At 35.2% G+C, this 16,937-nt stretch overlaps 1 protein-coding gene across 7 annotated transcripts in view; it reads right to left on the bottom strand.

The window, feature by feature from the left end:
* Nol4 (nucleolar protein 4) overlaps nucleotides 1–16,937 on the bottom strand; it is a 330,361-nt gene that overhangs the window by 209,252 nt on the left and 104,172 nt on the right. For all 7 annotated transcript variants that reach the window (XM_059246745.1, XM_059246744.1, XM_059246753.1 and 4 more), the window contains 3 exons: nucleotides 10,177–10,288; nucleotides 9,174–9,286; nucleotides 2,107–2,239 (listed from right to left, as the gene is read on the bottom strand). In XM_059246745.1, coding sequence (XP_059102728.1) covers nucleotides 2,107–2,239; nucleotides 9,174–9,286; nucleotides 10,177–10,288 — 358 coding nt within the window. The remainder of the gene's footprint in view (nucleotides 1–2,106; nucleotides 2,240–9,173; nucleotides 9,287–10,176; nucleotides 10,289–16,937) is intronic.

Raw genomic sequence — 16,937 nt, forward strand, 5'->3', positions numbered from 1 at the left:
CATGTAGGAACTATCTGAAATGGAGCACATGACAGGAAACTCATAGTGTGAGAAGACTTATGAATTAATAATTCTTGCAATATGGAAAAGGATAATAAATGAGAAAATGATATAGTTTCACATGGTAATAATTTCTCTGAAGAATGTTAGCAATTAACAGATGAAGAAAGGGAGGTGGGCCTTTAGCAGATGTCCTTTTATAGATCTCAGGTCTTGAAAAAGAACCTGTGCGTGCAAGAACATGTGGGTGCAAATGGTATTGAAAGTAACAGGACTGGATTTGCTCTCCTGAGTGGTGAGTATGAGAACACAGTCAAGGAACACACCCAACATCTGTGAGCAGAAAGTGGCCAGGAGCTCACCAAGATGACAGGAAAGCAGATATCTTGTTATCTTACTTTGAGGTCATGATCCTAATAATCTATGAGGATGGGGAAAACCTCTCACACACTAGAAGGAGAGATGGGGCAGTGTGAGAGAGAGCCCCTAACGTGTAAGAGGAGGGTTAGAAGGAGGCTAGGGCGGGGCTAACTAATATTCACATGTAGCAGGCACAGCAGAGTTCTTTCCCTAGAGATAATATTGGAAAAGTTGTTTCATGGCATCTTATTAAGTCAGTATAGATTTTCATCATGAGTTGTGCCCTAGCCAAAGACCTACAACTGGCAATTCCAACCAATAAAGCGATACATTTTCATGATCAGAGGCATTGCTCTAAAATGTACATTCTCTCCATTCTCTAAAATTATATATGATCAGAATGAGAATATAAATAGACAAAATGCATTGATTACAGTGTATATATCATAACTGATAAATATATAATAACTGATAAATATATATACACATATCAGTTATTTTGTGATGCTGGCACCATTAATATGAGAGGAGTATCTATTTATTTTACATCAAAGTGACAAGAATTTTCTTATAGTATTCTGAAAAAAAAAGCCCTTTGTACTGAACAGCTATTCTACTGTATAGCAAGTTAGATATCATCTTGAAGTCACCGACAACATTCTCTTTTCTTTCTTATAAATCATGATGATGTGACATCCACTCTACTTAGACTCTTCTGAAGGAGGAAAAGAGAAGTGCCCCATGATGGGGACATTTGCATATTTAACACTAGGGATATTTAAGTCTTTCTGGTGTGGACTGAATGCAAAATCAATCTGAAACACTGGCAACTTTTAAAACTAGGTTTTAATAACAAGTTTCAGGAAAAACAAAAACCAACAACAAAAACCAAGAAAAGCCTTTTTTCCTATCTACTGATATAGTGAAAAAACTTACCAGCCAGAAGTCATGTAAACTTATATGTGATTGAACTAATAACAAATTTTGAATGAAATTCTCTGGTTTTGACTTACAAAACTTCATTTTACACCTGCTATCATATTTACTTGCATTTAATTTTATACTTACAATGACAAAAATCTACAAAGAATTTTTGAAGTTCTTTGAACATATCAGGCCTGAAGCACTGACTTTCAATTGAATATGTCTATAATGTCCATATTTGTTCCCAGATCAATAGTGGGGAGACTTAGGAATCTTCCTGAGATTCTAGGATAGAAAATGACAATCTTTGCTTCCTTCTCTGGTGGGAAAGCAGCTCAGGATCACAGAAGAGCAACTTCTTCCTACAGTGTCCCTTTGATAAGACTGTCCTTTAACATATGGTCTTTTATATTTGGGACTAGGCTGTCAGGTCAAAGAAAATTTAATCATCTTTAAACTCTTCATCTGCTCAAAAATAAATGGTGACATAAGAGACCTAAGCCAGAAAACATCATCATAGATCTCCTGTAGCACATTTTATATATGAGAAGCAAAACAGGGATGTGCTTGGATTGCATAGCTAACATCTTTTTATAAATCAGTCTAACACTTTAATTTTGAAAAGAGTACTTAAATCTAAAAATAATAAAGTGGATGACATAACCTGAGTGCCCAGAAAAAAAAGTCTCCATAGAAACAGGTTTTTTTTTTTTTTTTAGGATGGACACAAGAATGAAGAGTTGGCTCTGATTTTAACATGTTCTTGCTCATTGCTGGGCCTCATTGCTTTCTTTATTCATTTGTTCAATGTGAAAGGCTTACCGTCTTGCTGGCCATGGAGAGTCTGGGGACTTTGCATTCTTTCTTCCAGATTCGAACTAAGGTCAGAGTTCACAGCTGACATCCGTGTTGAATCACTCATATCAAATTCATCACTTTCTATAGAACTTTCATCCTGAAATGGTTTGAAAATATCATTAGGCACCATAAAACATAACTGTGTGCAAATAATGACTAGTCTATCTATGTGGTCAATGATAGGTTAGCCAGTTAGTAAATTATTATCCGACTTTATAAAATGTGGGACATGCCTTTAATCCCAGCACTTGGGAGGCAGAGCCAGGTGGATCTCTGTGAGTTCAAGGACAGCATGGTCTACAAACTGAGATCCAGGACAGGCACCAAAACTATACAGAGAAACCCTGTCTCCAAAAAAACAAACAAACAACAACAAAAAAAAAGTGGGACACATTGATAAATACTTGGAACAATAGATGATGAAATTATTTCTACCTTTAAGAAATGTTAAGAATTTTGGAGATTCAAACAGCATATTATGCACAATCCCATTGTAAAGGTAGAATAATGTGTTTAGAGAGGAAGTAATTTAGGAATTAGCCTGAACATTAAAATTAAAATGTTCTTGTTAATGAATTTATCATAAAAAAATGATGGGATGAAAAATGTAAGTTTTGCATAAACAAAATGATTCAGTAAAATATTATAAGCACAGATCTTATAATACAGTAGGAATTTTTCAGTAAACAGGATGGACTCTAATAATAAACCAAGATATAAATATATATATATATATTTATATATATATATATATATATTTCAATGTATTTGATATATCCTAACATATTTTACAAATAAAGACAATAGATGATAGATAGATAGATAGATAGATAGATAGATAGATAGAGATGATAGATGATAGATATACTAGAGGGCATAGATAGATAATAGATATGTGATAGATTATAGATACATAGATAGATACTAGATAAATGATATATGTATATGATAGAAAGACAGATTATATATGGATGATAGGTTTTTCATAGAGGAGAGGTAGATGATTACATGTAAATAAATCATACAAAGATATGTTATAGGTAGACAGAGCACTGAAATCACAAAAGGAGTTCTATATAACATTGTATAAAACTCTTTCATTAAAAGTCAGGTCACAAAAATGTCTAACAAGTGGCTAGTTCAGCAAAAATGTCAAGTGTGAACAATTAATAAACCAAGATTGGTATACTTTTTAGTTTTTGAGATTATAAAGTAATTACAACACTTCTCCTTTCCCTTTCCTCTCTCCAAACCTTCTCATATACCTCTCATTGCTCTTTTTCAAATTCATGGCCTCTTTTTTCATTATCTTTTGTTATGTGCATATATGTACATGTATATACATGTACATTCTTAAATATAACCCTATTGGTCTGTATAATGTTACTTATATGTATGTTTTCAGGGGTGACCTGAATAGCCAATTGGTGTTCTCTTCCTTAGGGAAGACTATTTCTCCAACTTTCAACAATCTTTAGTGGCTTGTGTGTTTTTGTTTAGGGTTGAAGCCTTGCAAGCTTCCAAAGGAGGGGGCAAACAACAATCATACCCAGCTATGACACCCATGACTAAATCAACTACCAGCATGGCACAGTAAGTCGGCAATAGTGGCACACATACTTTGACAATAATGAACAGCTCCTAATTGGAATTAGGACCCACATAACAAGAGGGAAAACAAGCTTGGCACTGGAGCCCTAGCTAACTGCTCAGTGCTAGTGAAGTCATACATATCGGTAGAGAATCTACAACCACTAATGTAGTAAACCAGCATAATCCCTAACAACAATCTAAACATTTGTCCTTAAACTACAGATAAGTGTAGTCATTACCTCTCATCAAGGAAACTTCTCTTTGAAACTAGGATACTTAACTCCAATTTCATTGAAGCAATGAGTTTGTCATTTTACTTCAAAGTAATTTCTTTGCTGATTACAACATGCTGTTGGCTTTTGTGTTGTTAAAAAAAACAAAAACTAAGAACTTTTCCTACTCAAAGAAGCTATTTCTTCAGTCCTGGGGTACTTCAGACTTCATGGTTATGAGGCAAGTACTCTATCCACTGAGCCACTTTTCTAACCCTAAAAATTGTCTTTATAAATAAATATTTTAAATCTTTAGCATTTATATTGTGCAGGTCAGAAGACAGCTTGCATGAGCCCCCTTCCATCATGTGTGTCCATCCTGAGGATTGAACTCAGGGCACCGAGTTTGGCAGTAAACATCTTTCACCTGCTGAACTATCTTGCCAGATCAAGTATTTCTTACAGATAACACAAACAGCTGATGAGATCTAACTGAATAAAATTATGTCTATAGGATTTATGTATGTGTAAAATGTGTGTTTGTGTGTGTGTGTGTGTGTGTGTGTGTGTGTGTGTGTTTAAAGAGGGACAAGATACAAAGCCTCAATCATGTTCCCTGTTCTGTAAAATGACTATAAAAATTGCTGAACACTGTAGCTAATCAGTATAAATTTATCATCATTACATAATACTTAGCATACTTTCTTAGAAGTTTGGGCAAATGATTAACAAGCTCCCTTGTTAAATGTGCTATTGTCCTAATTGGGCTTCTATTGTTGTGAATAAAGACCACGACAAAAGGCAACTTGTGGGATGAAAGGGTTTATTTAGTGTATATATGTCAAGTCATAGCCACTGAGGAAAGTCAAGATGTGAATTCAAGGCAGGAACCTGGAGGCAGGAACTGAAGCAAAGACCACAAGGAACAGTGCTTATTGCCTTGACCCTCATGGAAAGCTCAGTTTGCTTTTTTACCTATCCAAGGGTGGTACAATCCACAGTGGACTGGTCCCTCTCACATCAGCCATTAATCAAAAAAAAAAAAATGCCCCACAGGCTTGCCTACAAGTAACCTGATGAAGATATTTACTTAATTAAGTTTTCTCTTCCCAGGTCTGTCTAAGTTTGTGTCAAATTGACAAAAACAAAACAAAACAAAACAAAACAAAACAAAAACAACAACAAAAAAAAAAACAACCAGCACACTTGCCACACATTTCAGCTCTTTAAAGATACCACTTTAAGTATTTGTTTAAGTATTTGTTATCATTGGTGAATCAACAATTGGAAAATTTATAATTTTCTTTAACATTACCCTATGAAGTGTAAGTGACTTATCATAATTCTCTTTATTCAAATACCAGTTTTTACACATTTATACAAGCTGTATAAATGTATAATCATACAACCTCAACTAAAAGCATGTACTCATTCTATACATTTTCTTACAATTATTTTCTAATTCTTAACTAAATTATTCTTTTTAATGAAATAATAAAAATTAACAGAATATAAAATTATTATTTTGTTAGCGTGGAAATAAAGCTAACTATAATCAGATAAAAACCAACAGAAGATTTCTAAGGGTTAAATTTTCAAAGGTTAAATTAGAAAGTGCAATTGTTATTATTATGTAGTTGTTTCTCCAGGATCATTTTTCAAACATTCATTTGAAACTTTTCTACACAAGCATCTGCTTGGTATTGTAACATAACCAGGGATGGCTGTACAGGTAAGTCCATGCCTCATGGGATTGAAATACCACCATGGCTCTCAGTCCTACCTAACTGTAATCGAAAATTCATCTTCACATTTCTGAATGTGCCTTTTCTCTACTCACAAATTCATGGCCAATGTCTACACCATAGTATGTAAGTGACCCAATCATTACCATACAAGGCAATAAAAATTTGATAATCTTTTATCATTAGTCTTGAAAATGTATCCAATCATTCACTATCAGCAATACTATGTCAAATATCTTAATGTTTAAATTGCTTCCTGTACCACATCCCTGAAACTAACTTTCTTATCAAAGCAAAGAAATGTCTTCTAAAAGCTTTTAATAATTGTTTTCTACTCTGTCTTCTGTACCCATAATTTGGAGGTTAGAACTTTTCATAGTATCATAAAACATTGTCATGTTTTCATTTTCAACATTACCTGGGTCTCTTGAGAGCAGCATTCTGTGAGTGTGCCTAGGCTGGCTAGATATACAGAGGGAATTCACTGAAAGAGAGTCAGCCATGTGATCCTAGGTAGGCTGTCCATACTCTAGGGGATGGCCTTACATTGATGCACATATTGACAGTGCTAATTGGACTCAGTTGGTTAAAATGGAGGACATAAAATTGAGAATGTGGTGATTTGAATATATATGGCCACTATAGACTCACGTGTTTGAATGCTTGGCCCATAGATATTAGCATTATTAGGAGGTGTAGCCTTGTTGGAATAGGTGTATATGATCTCATCTTTTATAATACTTAAATAACTGGTTTCAGTTTTCCCTCACTCTACCCATGGTCTCACACAAATGAACATAATCATGAGTATTCATTTAAACTATTTTACATAATCTATCTGATCATGAATCAAATGTCCTCACTCTTTTCCACCGAAATTTCAACTTTTCCGTTTTTTTTCTTAAACTTCTGACAACTTCAACAACCTTACTCTTGCTTCCTTTATCACTAAGGAACTGGGAGAAAACAGAGGAATATTTCTATAGGCTCCACCACCATTCACCTACCACTGTCTGAGACCTGTCAGTGGTCCATTCTAAAACAAACTCTCCCAGCCCAAGAAGAAAAAATATGTTGCAGGAAGCAAAGCTAGAGAGACAGAAACATCTAATTCCTTTAATACTGGACATAGAACTACAGGATTTAGTATTTTCCCTACTAAGTTCCAGTCTTACATTGGTCCAGTATTCCTTCACTTCTGCTAATATAGATTCTATATCATTGTATGTTGGAAGGACATAGTTAGCTTTTGTTGTTGTTGTTTTACAGGTGCTTACAGTTAAGAGATTGCCTTGAGTCACAGAAAAGACTTTGGGCTTTTAAACAGTCTTGCGACTGAAAAACTATGGGCCTTTTGGGTGTTAGACTAGATGCATTTTACACTGTGATATGGGCAGGAGCCTAGGGGGCCACGAAGCAGATTGTGTTGGTTTGAATCAGAATGTCTTCCCTAGACTCTGCTGTTTGAATACAGAGTTCTCAGTTGGTGGCATTGTTCTGGTAGGTTTAGGAGGTATGACTTAGCTAGCAAAAGTATATAATCGGGGGCAAAGTTTTAGGTTTCAAAGCCACATGACATTCCTACTGCACTCTCAGCTTGGTGCTTGCATTTCAAGACAGGAGCCCTCAGCTTCCTGCCCCTCCTTCAGTCACTCAGCTGTCATACTTTCTAACTTCTGGAACCACAAGCCAAAAAGAACTTTCTCCTACAAGTTGCCTTGTTTGAATTTCAGTTCAGTATGGCTTATCTTACTCAACTTCTCAAATCTGTAGTAGTTACAGTTTTCTAAAATTTTGTAAATACTCTAATAACAAGTAATTTCTTTGAATATTTTTGAACAATATGCATCCAATTTAATAATTTCAAACTGTGATGATAAGGATAATTTCCCTAATTATAATTTTAAAGGCTCAGATTTTTAGCTCAAACATATATTATGCTTTAGAGTCAGAAGGACTCAGAATATGTGGACTGTGTGGTTGGTACAAAGCTGATCATAATTTGAGGAGAGAAGTAAGCTTATAGGCCTCCAAATTAGCTTCCTAGAAATAATTTGACAGCTCTAACTTCTCTATGAGACCTTATTTTTTTCAATTCTGTAATGATTATGATATCAATTGTTCCATTCTTAGTAGCAGACACATTTTAAAAACCTGGCTTTGAGGTCTTTAGTATAATGACTTTATTGTTGTTGATTCAATCATTTATTTTTGGCCATCTGGTAATATTTAATGCAATATGGTCACTTCACAGATATTTATAGACAGTGAACCCCAAATCAATGGAGGTAAAATAATGTTACGGTTTCAAGATTAAAACTTTGTCAAGTACAGAGAAAAACAAAAAGACAGGTTTAAATTTTATGAATAAAGTAGCCAAAAGTAATTTTAATAGGACTTGATCATGTTTTATAAATAATGTAGTATTTTAAAGTAAATATTTAACCACATTTCCTGTTTCAGGGAAAGTCCAAGGAGGGAATTTATTAGGCTGAAGGTCTGTTTCCAACAGAGATAATCTGAATGTTTCTACTAGTTAGTGGTGACCACTAGTTAATAAGAATTTACTAAATTCATACAGTGTGTTGCCTTTGCTTCTTTATGAAGAATACAAGTAGCTTACACACAGACACGCAGACACACACACACATAGATATACACACATACACACACACATATACACAGACACACGTGCAAACTTGAAATCACAGAGATACATACACAAACTCATACACATACACACATGTACACAGATACATACACAGAGATACACATAGACACACATGCAATCTCTCTCTCTCTCTCTCTCTCTCTCTCTCTCTCTCTCTCTCTCTCACACACACACACACACAACTTAAATTCTTTCATCAATATTAGAACTAGAATTCTAGAGAATATCAATAAACACACATTTAGTTCTGACATATGATAGTACATTGCTAGATTCAAATAAAACACAATAATCTGAAACATGAAAATATTTGTTATTAAAAATTGTAACAAATTTTCTATCAAAAATGCAGACATGTAAACAAAACATTATTAAATAATTCATTGGAAAATGACTTAAAAAGATATGGATGTGACTGATGGGGAAATTATTCCACTAGAAATCATCTTAAGTTGGTTTTTTAGTTTCTCAGAGAAGACAGTCTCAGAGATCCTCTGTCCTTGGCTGCTCTCTGGGTACAGATACTCAGGACTTCCTAGCTCTTTGCCGAGACCGCCCAGTGGCAATTTAGTGAGAAAAAGGAATCTTTCTCACATAGCACTAAGGAAGATGGATTCATCCAGAGACTCTGCATCCAGGCTGTGGAGTCTCTGTACCCTTTCCATATCAGTGAGATCCTGGCGACATTTTTTTTTTTCATTAACAATATAAATTACAGCCTTCGAGCGGTACCATGCTCAGCCCCACAGCCATGGGTCTGGAGCTTCGTTCCCATTGTAGGGGATGCAATCACAGATGTCTCTGGTTTACCTCATCTTGCTGTGAGTTTAGCAGCTGCAGTTTCATGTGCTTCATGTACGCCATGGTGATTGGCATGTTGTAGTCAATCATGCTGGTCACCAGTGTAGGAGGCTTTCCATTATCTGCAACAGAACATTTCAAATCTATGGTGAATGTGACACTGTATTCCAGCTGCACCTTCCGGGTGAATCAGGGTGTCTAATTAAAATACGGTCTTCAGCACATTAATGATTAAAAAAACATTAAAGCACTGTAGATGAATTGCACAAACTATAACATGCAAATTACTACAAACTATGTTGGCCCAATTTAACAGACTGAACAAATCCACTATTTCTTACTGTAGAGTGACTTTAAATATCCTGAGTAACAATAAATAAAAATAATATGCTGATTAAGCACTTTAAAAAAATCTTTCAGTAAACAGTTGTTTTATATATATATTTATACTGGAAGTTGAAAGAAATTAGCTTTTTATTTTTACTTTCTTTTAGGAGCTAAGCTATCTTCTACCACATAGAAGGATCTTAAATGTGCCTATAAGATTAATGTGATTACTGAGATAACTTAGTGCTTAAGAAAATTATCTGTATAATTTCAATGAATGGAAAAGCCAAATTATGCTTATATAAAAATTTTAATTGAAGGCATTCCATGTATTCTATGATTTCTGGAAATAAGGACTCTATAGACTGGAAAGCTTATTTATAGTGTTGAACTTTCTTGCTGAGTATATCTAAAATACCATGAAATAATACCATGATGGAAATTAAAACAGTAATATATATTTAAAAAAAAAAAAAACACTTGTACAGTTGAACCTGCCTTCTAGGAGTGGATCCTGAATTACTTTGTAAGTGGGTATTCAGGATCCACTGCTCCCAACTTGAATAAATGAGATGATATGACTTGTTGAACTGTTTCAATCTTCCACATTTTTATAAAATGTAAGATACAAATTGACATTATGAAGAAAAAATACTTCAAATCTCAGTACTGGGCACTTGGCTACCTTTGTGATCGGTTCCATCTGGGTTCAAGTGCATTCTTTTCTGACACTCGGAGCAGCTCATTAGAAACCGTGTCACCGCTTCTCTTGGTAGGAAGGCGTAACTCTCTGAAATCTGAAATGATTCACAAAATATCAGTGTGATCACAGGAGCTGACCGAGCAAGATTCCACAGAAATAATCACTGTCTTTCCCAATAAGACGCGTTATTCCAGACTGGCAGTAAGCACAATGAAGGCATGCACGGCAAACCATGCATCATTTCAAGAAATATCTATCCAGCTTGATCAGGTGACTTTTAATAACAGCCAGTAATGCCGTGTGACGGGCAGAGCATTGGCTGCATCTGGGTAGATATGTGCTTTTTGTTTCTGCATTTTTTTTTAGGGAAATAATGACAATGTACAAAGATGCTTGTGATTTTCAGCATTACTGAATATTGCTCTTTAAACTTACTTATAGCAAGATCAAATTTTGGCTTATTTCATCTATATATTTTAAAATTTAACCTCAATGAGAGGCAATGAACTTTGGATTCTGCAGGCTGATCATTTCTCCATTATCGCTTTAAAGTGTTTTAAGAGAATAAAAGTTAAATTCACGTATATACTACAGCAGTCAATTATCCTCTCCACAAAAAATGACACACTTGGGAATGAGCTTGGGCCACCTCGCTCATTTATTTTATGCAACTTTCATAATTTATGTCTAGAATAGCTCATGTTGCCAGAGCAGTATTTCCTACACTTCTATGCAAAACTTTATGTTCAGACCTATGATCTTGATTTAAGGTAGCAATCTACACTCCTGTTGTGATGATTTGCTTAATATTAAACTTTATATAAGGGTGTTTCTCTCACTGAAGCAGATAACTCTGTGATGTAAAGACATAAATGTTAAGCCTCTCTCTATGAAATCTAGTACTGTCTCACACAGTCCTACTAGGAAGTCTGATGCAGGCATTTAGATTTCTCCTAGTGTTCTACGATTGTCACAAAACAGGTGACATGTCAGTAGAAGGAACAACTGAGTTATAAATTAGATGCAAACGTGTGGGATAATTTCTTAGGTGTATGCTTGACAGTTACAAATATGGATGTATTTCAAGTTACCCTAAAGAAGAAGGAAATGTGTAGCCATTTCTTCTCATTGAGAGAACGTGTGTGCCAATTCCCCTGCTCATGAGGAGGTTATTTTTGCTACCCTATGCCACAGAAGGTGCACAGCATGGAAGAAGTAGTGCACGCTGAAATCCAACATCACAAAGCTCATGCCTTCTGAGCTTCACATTGCTGTCAGTTTGCCTTACTCAGGGGTCCCCACTGACTCCTCCAAAAAAGCATACAGCAGCTCTCTAATGAGATTTAAAACCTGCTCAACAAGAGGGAGACTATGCCTGGTACTGGAAACCTAACTATTCAGTGCTAGTGAAATCATGGTTATTGGAGGGGAATATGCAACCACTAATTTACTACACTAGAGTAATTCCTGACAACAGTCTAAACATTTGCCCTTATACCCACAGATAAATGTAATCTTCACTCTTCATCAAGGAAACTTCTCTTTTCAACACATGGGATCCATTACAAAAACCCACAACCCATCAAAATTCAGAGTTGTGGAGCCCAGTCCCAATAAAGATATCTACAAAACACTCCTAAGAGAACATTGAGGAAGAGGAGGGGGAAAGACTACAACAGTCAGAGAATCAGGTCCTCTGCTGTGAGATTGTGTCTCCCAGTAACATCAGAAGCCGTATTCATTAAGTCTCAGCAACCTGACTGCACAAACACGAGCTGAGCAAGGATGATACCAGTGAACACGGCAAACAAGATGGAGAACCTAAACCCTACACCAATAACTACAGGCAATGGAGGAAAGCCGGGAGCAGGAGAGGTGATCCTCCCCAGTGAAGAGCACGCAGACCACAGCAGCTGCTCAGGCATAGGAAATGAAGACCCATGGAAGGTTTTCACATCCATTCCTTATTTCTTAAACACCCATAATCTCTACTCCTTCCTGATCTCTTCTGAAATAAGACTTCCAGGATTGCCAACAGTGATAGCACCAAGGAAAAGAAAGAAGAATGTCCAGAATCATCTTATTATGGAAAAGTATACTAGTTGAAACAAGAGGCCACTATTCAAGACTATCATACCAGTGTAAGAGAGTAACATGTGGATGGGGCACAGAAATAGGAAGAAAACTCAATGAGGAAGGTGAGAACAGCAATTACATGCTACCATGTTACATGGTACAACTATTCCTTATACCCATGCACAGAAGCTTAGTGAAGGAGATCCTATGCATTGCTGAAAGAAGAGAGAAGTGATCATTTGACCTCAGTTTAGAACTGGACACCAACAGCTGTCCTACCCTCACACTCCAGCACACATTTTTAATGTGATCAACAGTGACGTGTAATCAGCTTAAAATAGTATAGCTATGAGATGTCCTATGTAAGCTACATAGTAACAGAAAAAGTTCATAGCAAACAGACAATTTACAAAAACTAAGACATGATTTCAAAAATTATCATCATAAAAGAAGATGGCTTATGAGGAAGGTACTTTGTACTACATAACAGTCTGAAAGAAATGAACAAATCCAGTCAATCCTTACTCATAAAGTATTATTCTAAATGCAAACAGATTAAGTTTTCCAATCAAAAAAACACAGAGAACTGAATGGTAAAAAGAAAGGTAATATCCACATATAAGTCATCTATCCATGGAAGGTTTCTTTAGGGATAAAACGTATACAGGCTGAAAATGAGTATGTCTAAAAATATGCAACTGACAACCAGAAAGAGATGGGTGGCTATATCTTCATCAGATACAATAGAATTGCCACAAAAATAAAAATCAATATAACATTATAAAGGGATTAATTATCAAAAGGATATAATAATTTTAAGTATATGCACACTCAACACAGTACCTAAATATATAAAGCAAGTACTAATACAACTAAAGAACATGGCAGACAGCAATAGAACCATCCATTGATTTGATGGAGGCATGGGTCTAGGACCCTCGTAGGTATCAAATCTATAGCAGCTCAGATCACCCATGTGAAATGGCATAGTATTTGCACATTATGCGCACATATCTTCCCAGATGCTATAAATCACTTGCACTGTTTTACACAGTTTAATTATTAGGCAAATTGGGAGTGGATGGTGCATGTCTTTGGGAGATGTAGGCAAATCTCTATGAGTTCAAGGCCAGCCTGGTCTACATAATGAGTTCCAGGCCAGCCAAGGCTACATAGTAAGACCCTGTCTCAAAACATAGCCCACCCTTTACTGAAAAGAAATGGGGGAGGAAAAGTAGATGGGGGTAAAGAAAGAGGGGAGGCAAGAGGGAGGGTCTGGGAGGCAAGAAGGGAGGAAAAACTGTGGTTGGGATGTTAAAAAAAACACCAAAAAATAAAGATAAAAGCTCCGCAATCATTGTCATACAGAGCTCTTCCATGGAATAATAATAAGAAAGATGTCTCCATGTGTTTGGCTCAAACACGGGTTTTTTAAAACCTTTTTTTTTGTCTATTGTTGTTCAATCTATGAATGTAAACCTTGTACTAGTGGAGTGCTGACTACGAAGTAACAATGGAGGAGTTCAGTACCTTCCTTTCAAACACAAACAAAGCGAAGAAGCAGCAGACTTGAGTGACACTTTAGGTCAAAGAACAGATACAAGCAGGCCATTGAACCACCATGGCAACAGAATGTGCATCCTTCCTACGCACACACAACAGCTTGCAGGAAGAAACATCTGTGGCCATGAAACAAGACTCAGACCCCACAAAACTTTATTGTTTTATGCTGATGTGAAATTCGGCATTATCAACAGGAAGGGCTGTAGAGATCACTCAGTGGTTAAATGTGCTTGCTGCTCTTGCAGAATACTGGAGTCCATGTCCCAGCACTTACATCAGGCAGCTAACAACAGCCTGCCACTGCAGTTGTAAGGGAACCCATGCCTTCTTCTGGCCTCTAAAAGCACATGTACACACAAAAGCATATATATATATATATATCTTTTAAAAAGAAAAAGAAATTATCAATAGGAGGAAAGTTGGAAAAGTCACAAATGCATGGAAATTAGTTAATAAATTTCTAGGCAATGAATGGGTAAATAAATTTAAAAGGGAAAATACCTTGAAACAACTGAAATGGACAAACAAACCAAATGGTTGGCATACAAGACAAAGGGCTCTAAGAGAAGTGTTAGTGACAAACACCTGCATTATGATTAAAAAGGAAAGGTTTCAACCAAACAGCCTTATAGCTGAATAATATAGAAAAGGGTGCAAAAATGTCAACCATGGTTGAAGGAGAAAGCGGCCATGCTATAAAAAGACTATATAAATTCACGTACAGCAAACCACCCCTAAGATAATACGCAAAACAATCATTTGGATTGTAGAAAAAAATGAGCACAACCAAGAGGCCACAGAAAGGACTATAAATTTGAAATGAAAAATCAAATTGTCTCTGTTTATGGATGGCATGATGTTTACATGTACAGACAACTGTAGACTCCATCAAGAGCTGTTAGTTAAATTCAGGAAACATGCAAGATAAAAGATGGCATTAAAAAACCAGTTGTATTTCTACATATAAAAACTATTCTCCAATTTATAAATACCACTTAAACAGTGTCAAAAATAAAATAAATGATATATTTAATAGAGGGTTTTAAAGTTCCATGCATTAAAAACTACAAATGTTTTAATTTATGAGATAGTGTCATACTCTACAGCTCATGCTTGACTGAAACTCACAATTTAGCCTAGATTTTCTTTAAACTCATGAAAATCCTGCTTCTGACCTCCAAATGCTAAGAATACAGGCATCAGCTACCATACACAGGTTAAGTAAGCAACAATTGATGAAGAAAACTAAAAATACTAGTAAATGGTAAAATACCCTATGTTAATGATTAAAAGAATTAATTGTTAAAGTTTCCTTACCACTCAAAATGATTCCTATAAAATCCCTCTGGTATTCATATAATCATAAAATAAAACTTAAATTTGTGTGGAATCACAAGAGGCAATTGAGCAAGAAGTGAATATCAAGGCATAAACTACTTGATTTCAAACTATCCTCAAAGGCTACAGCAATCAAAACAGTCTGATAGTGATGCAAATATACAGATAGATCAATGGAGTAAGATATAGTGAACATAAATCCATGGATTATGATAAATTTGTCTTCAACAAATATGCCAAGAATGTACATGAAGAAAGGGTAATCATTTCAATAAGTGGTGAATAGAAAATCAGACACTAAAGAAAAAGTTAGGCCACTCCTGTGTTAAAATATCAACTCAACATGAATGGAAGACTTAAATGATCTGAAAATTTTGAAATACTGAAAGGAAATATAGGTAAAAATCTTAACAATGAGTGATAGCTTTCTAGATATGATCTCAAATACAAAAACAAAATCACAACAAAAAATGAGATTGCAACTGATATAAACTTTTTCAAAGAAAAGGAAACCATAAATATAATGAATAATTAGCCTACGAGATAAGAGAAAATATTTGCAAACTATGTATATATAAAAGTATTAATGCTGAAAATACATGAACTCAAATAACAAATAACAAAAAAAAATAGTTTTTAAAAATGCTCTGCTGTGACCTGAATCTTGCATTATTTGCAAGTTCATGTGTTTCAGTTCTTAGTGCTGTGGTATTAGGACATGAATAGGTCACAGATGGAGCCCTCATGAAAGAGACCTGAAGGATCTTTATTACTACTCTCATCAAAGAGACTGGAAAGAGGTTGTCTTTCTTTTTTGCCTTACACCATGTGAGGATTCTTGATTATAGCAATCATTTCACAATATATTATTACACCAAGATACCATGTTACTGACTCTAAATGGATATAATATCTTGTCATTTATTTATACACTAATAAATCTGAAAAAATAACAAGTTTTAATGTTTTTTAAGAAAGCATTAAACAACAACAACAAAAATGTTGGAAAGACTTTACATGATCCTGGGTTGGCAGAATTGATACTATGAAAACAACCATTTTACTAAAGTAACTTGGAGATTGAATGACATTCTCATTAAATTCTAGTGACACTCCTCATAGAACTAGGAAAAAAATTCAAATTCAAATGGTAACACAAAAGACCATAGACAGGGAAAGCAATTCTAGCCAAAAAACATCCAGGATGTATTGAACAGATAATCTCAAACTACACTACAGCACCATGATGACATAGACATCACAGTAGCAACATCAAAATAGATGTGTAGAACAACGGAACTGAATATAAAACCCACAAATATATATTTTGACAAAAATGTCAAGAACACACACTGGATGAAAGACAAAAAGACTGAACAAGTAGTATTGGCCAACCCGATTTCACTTTCAGAAGTATGGAAATATGTCCACATCTCTCACTTTGAATAATGATCAATTCAAAATGTATCCATTTTTGATACATTAATTTAAAATGTGGAATGCTGAAACCACCAAAGGGAAACACTTCCAGATAAAGGCTTATGTAATGACTCTCTGAAAATAAGACTGTAATAGCAGAGGAAATATGTCAAAAGTGACTAATGGGGTTACACTAAATGACAAAGGTTCACAGCAAAAGAAACCATCAATAGACTAAACACACAGACAACCTACAAAATAAAAAAAAATCCAACTACACTTCAGACAGGGTGTTAAGACCAGAAATAAATAAATAAGTAAAAAACTTAAACATAAAAGTCTAAAAC

The sequence above is a fragment of the Peromyscus eremicus genome, chromosome 19 (genome assembly GCF_949786415.1).
Source record: "Peromyscus eremicus chromosome 19, PerEre_H2_v1, whole genome shotgun sequence".
NCBI classification, from domain to species: domain Eukaryota; kingdom Metazoa; phylum Chordata; class Mammalia; order Rodentia; family Cricetidae; genus Peromyscus; species Peromyscus eremicus.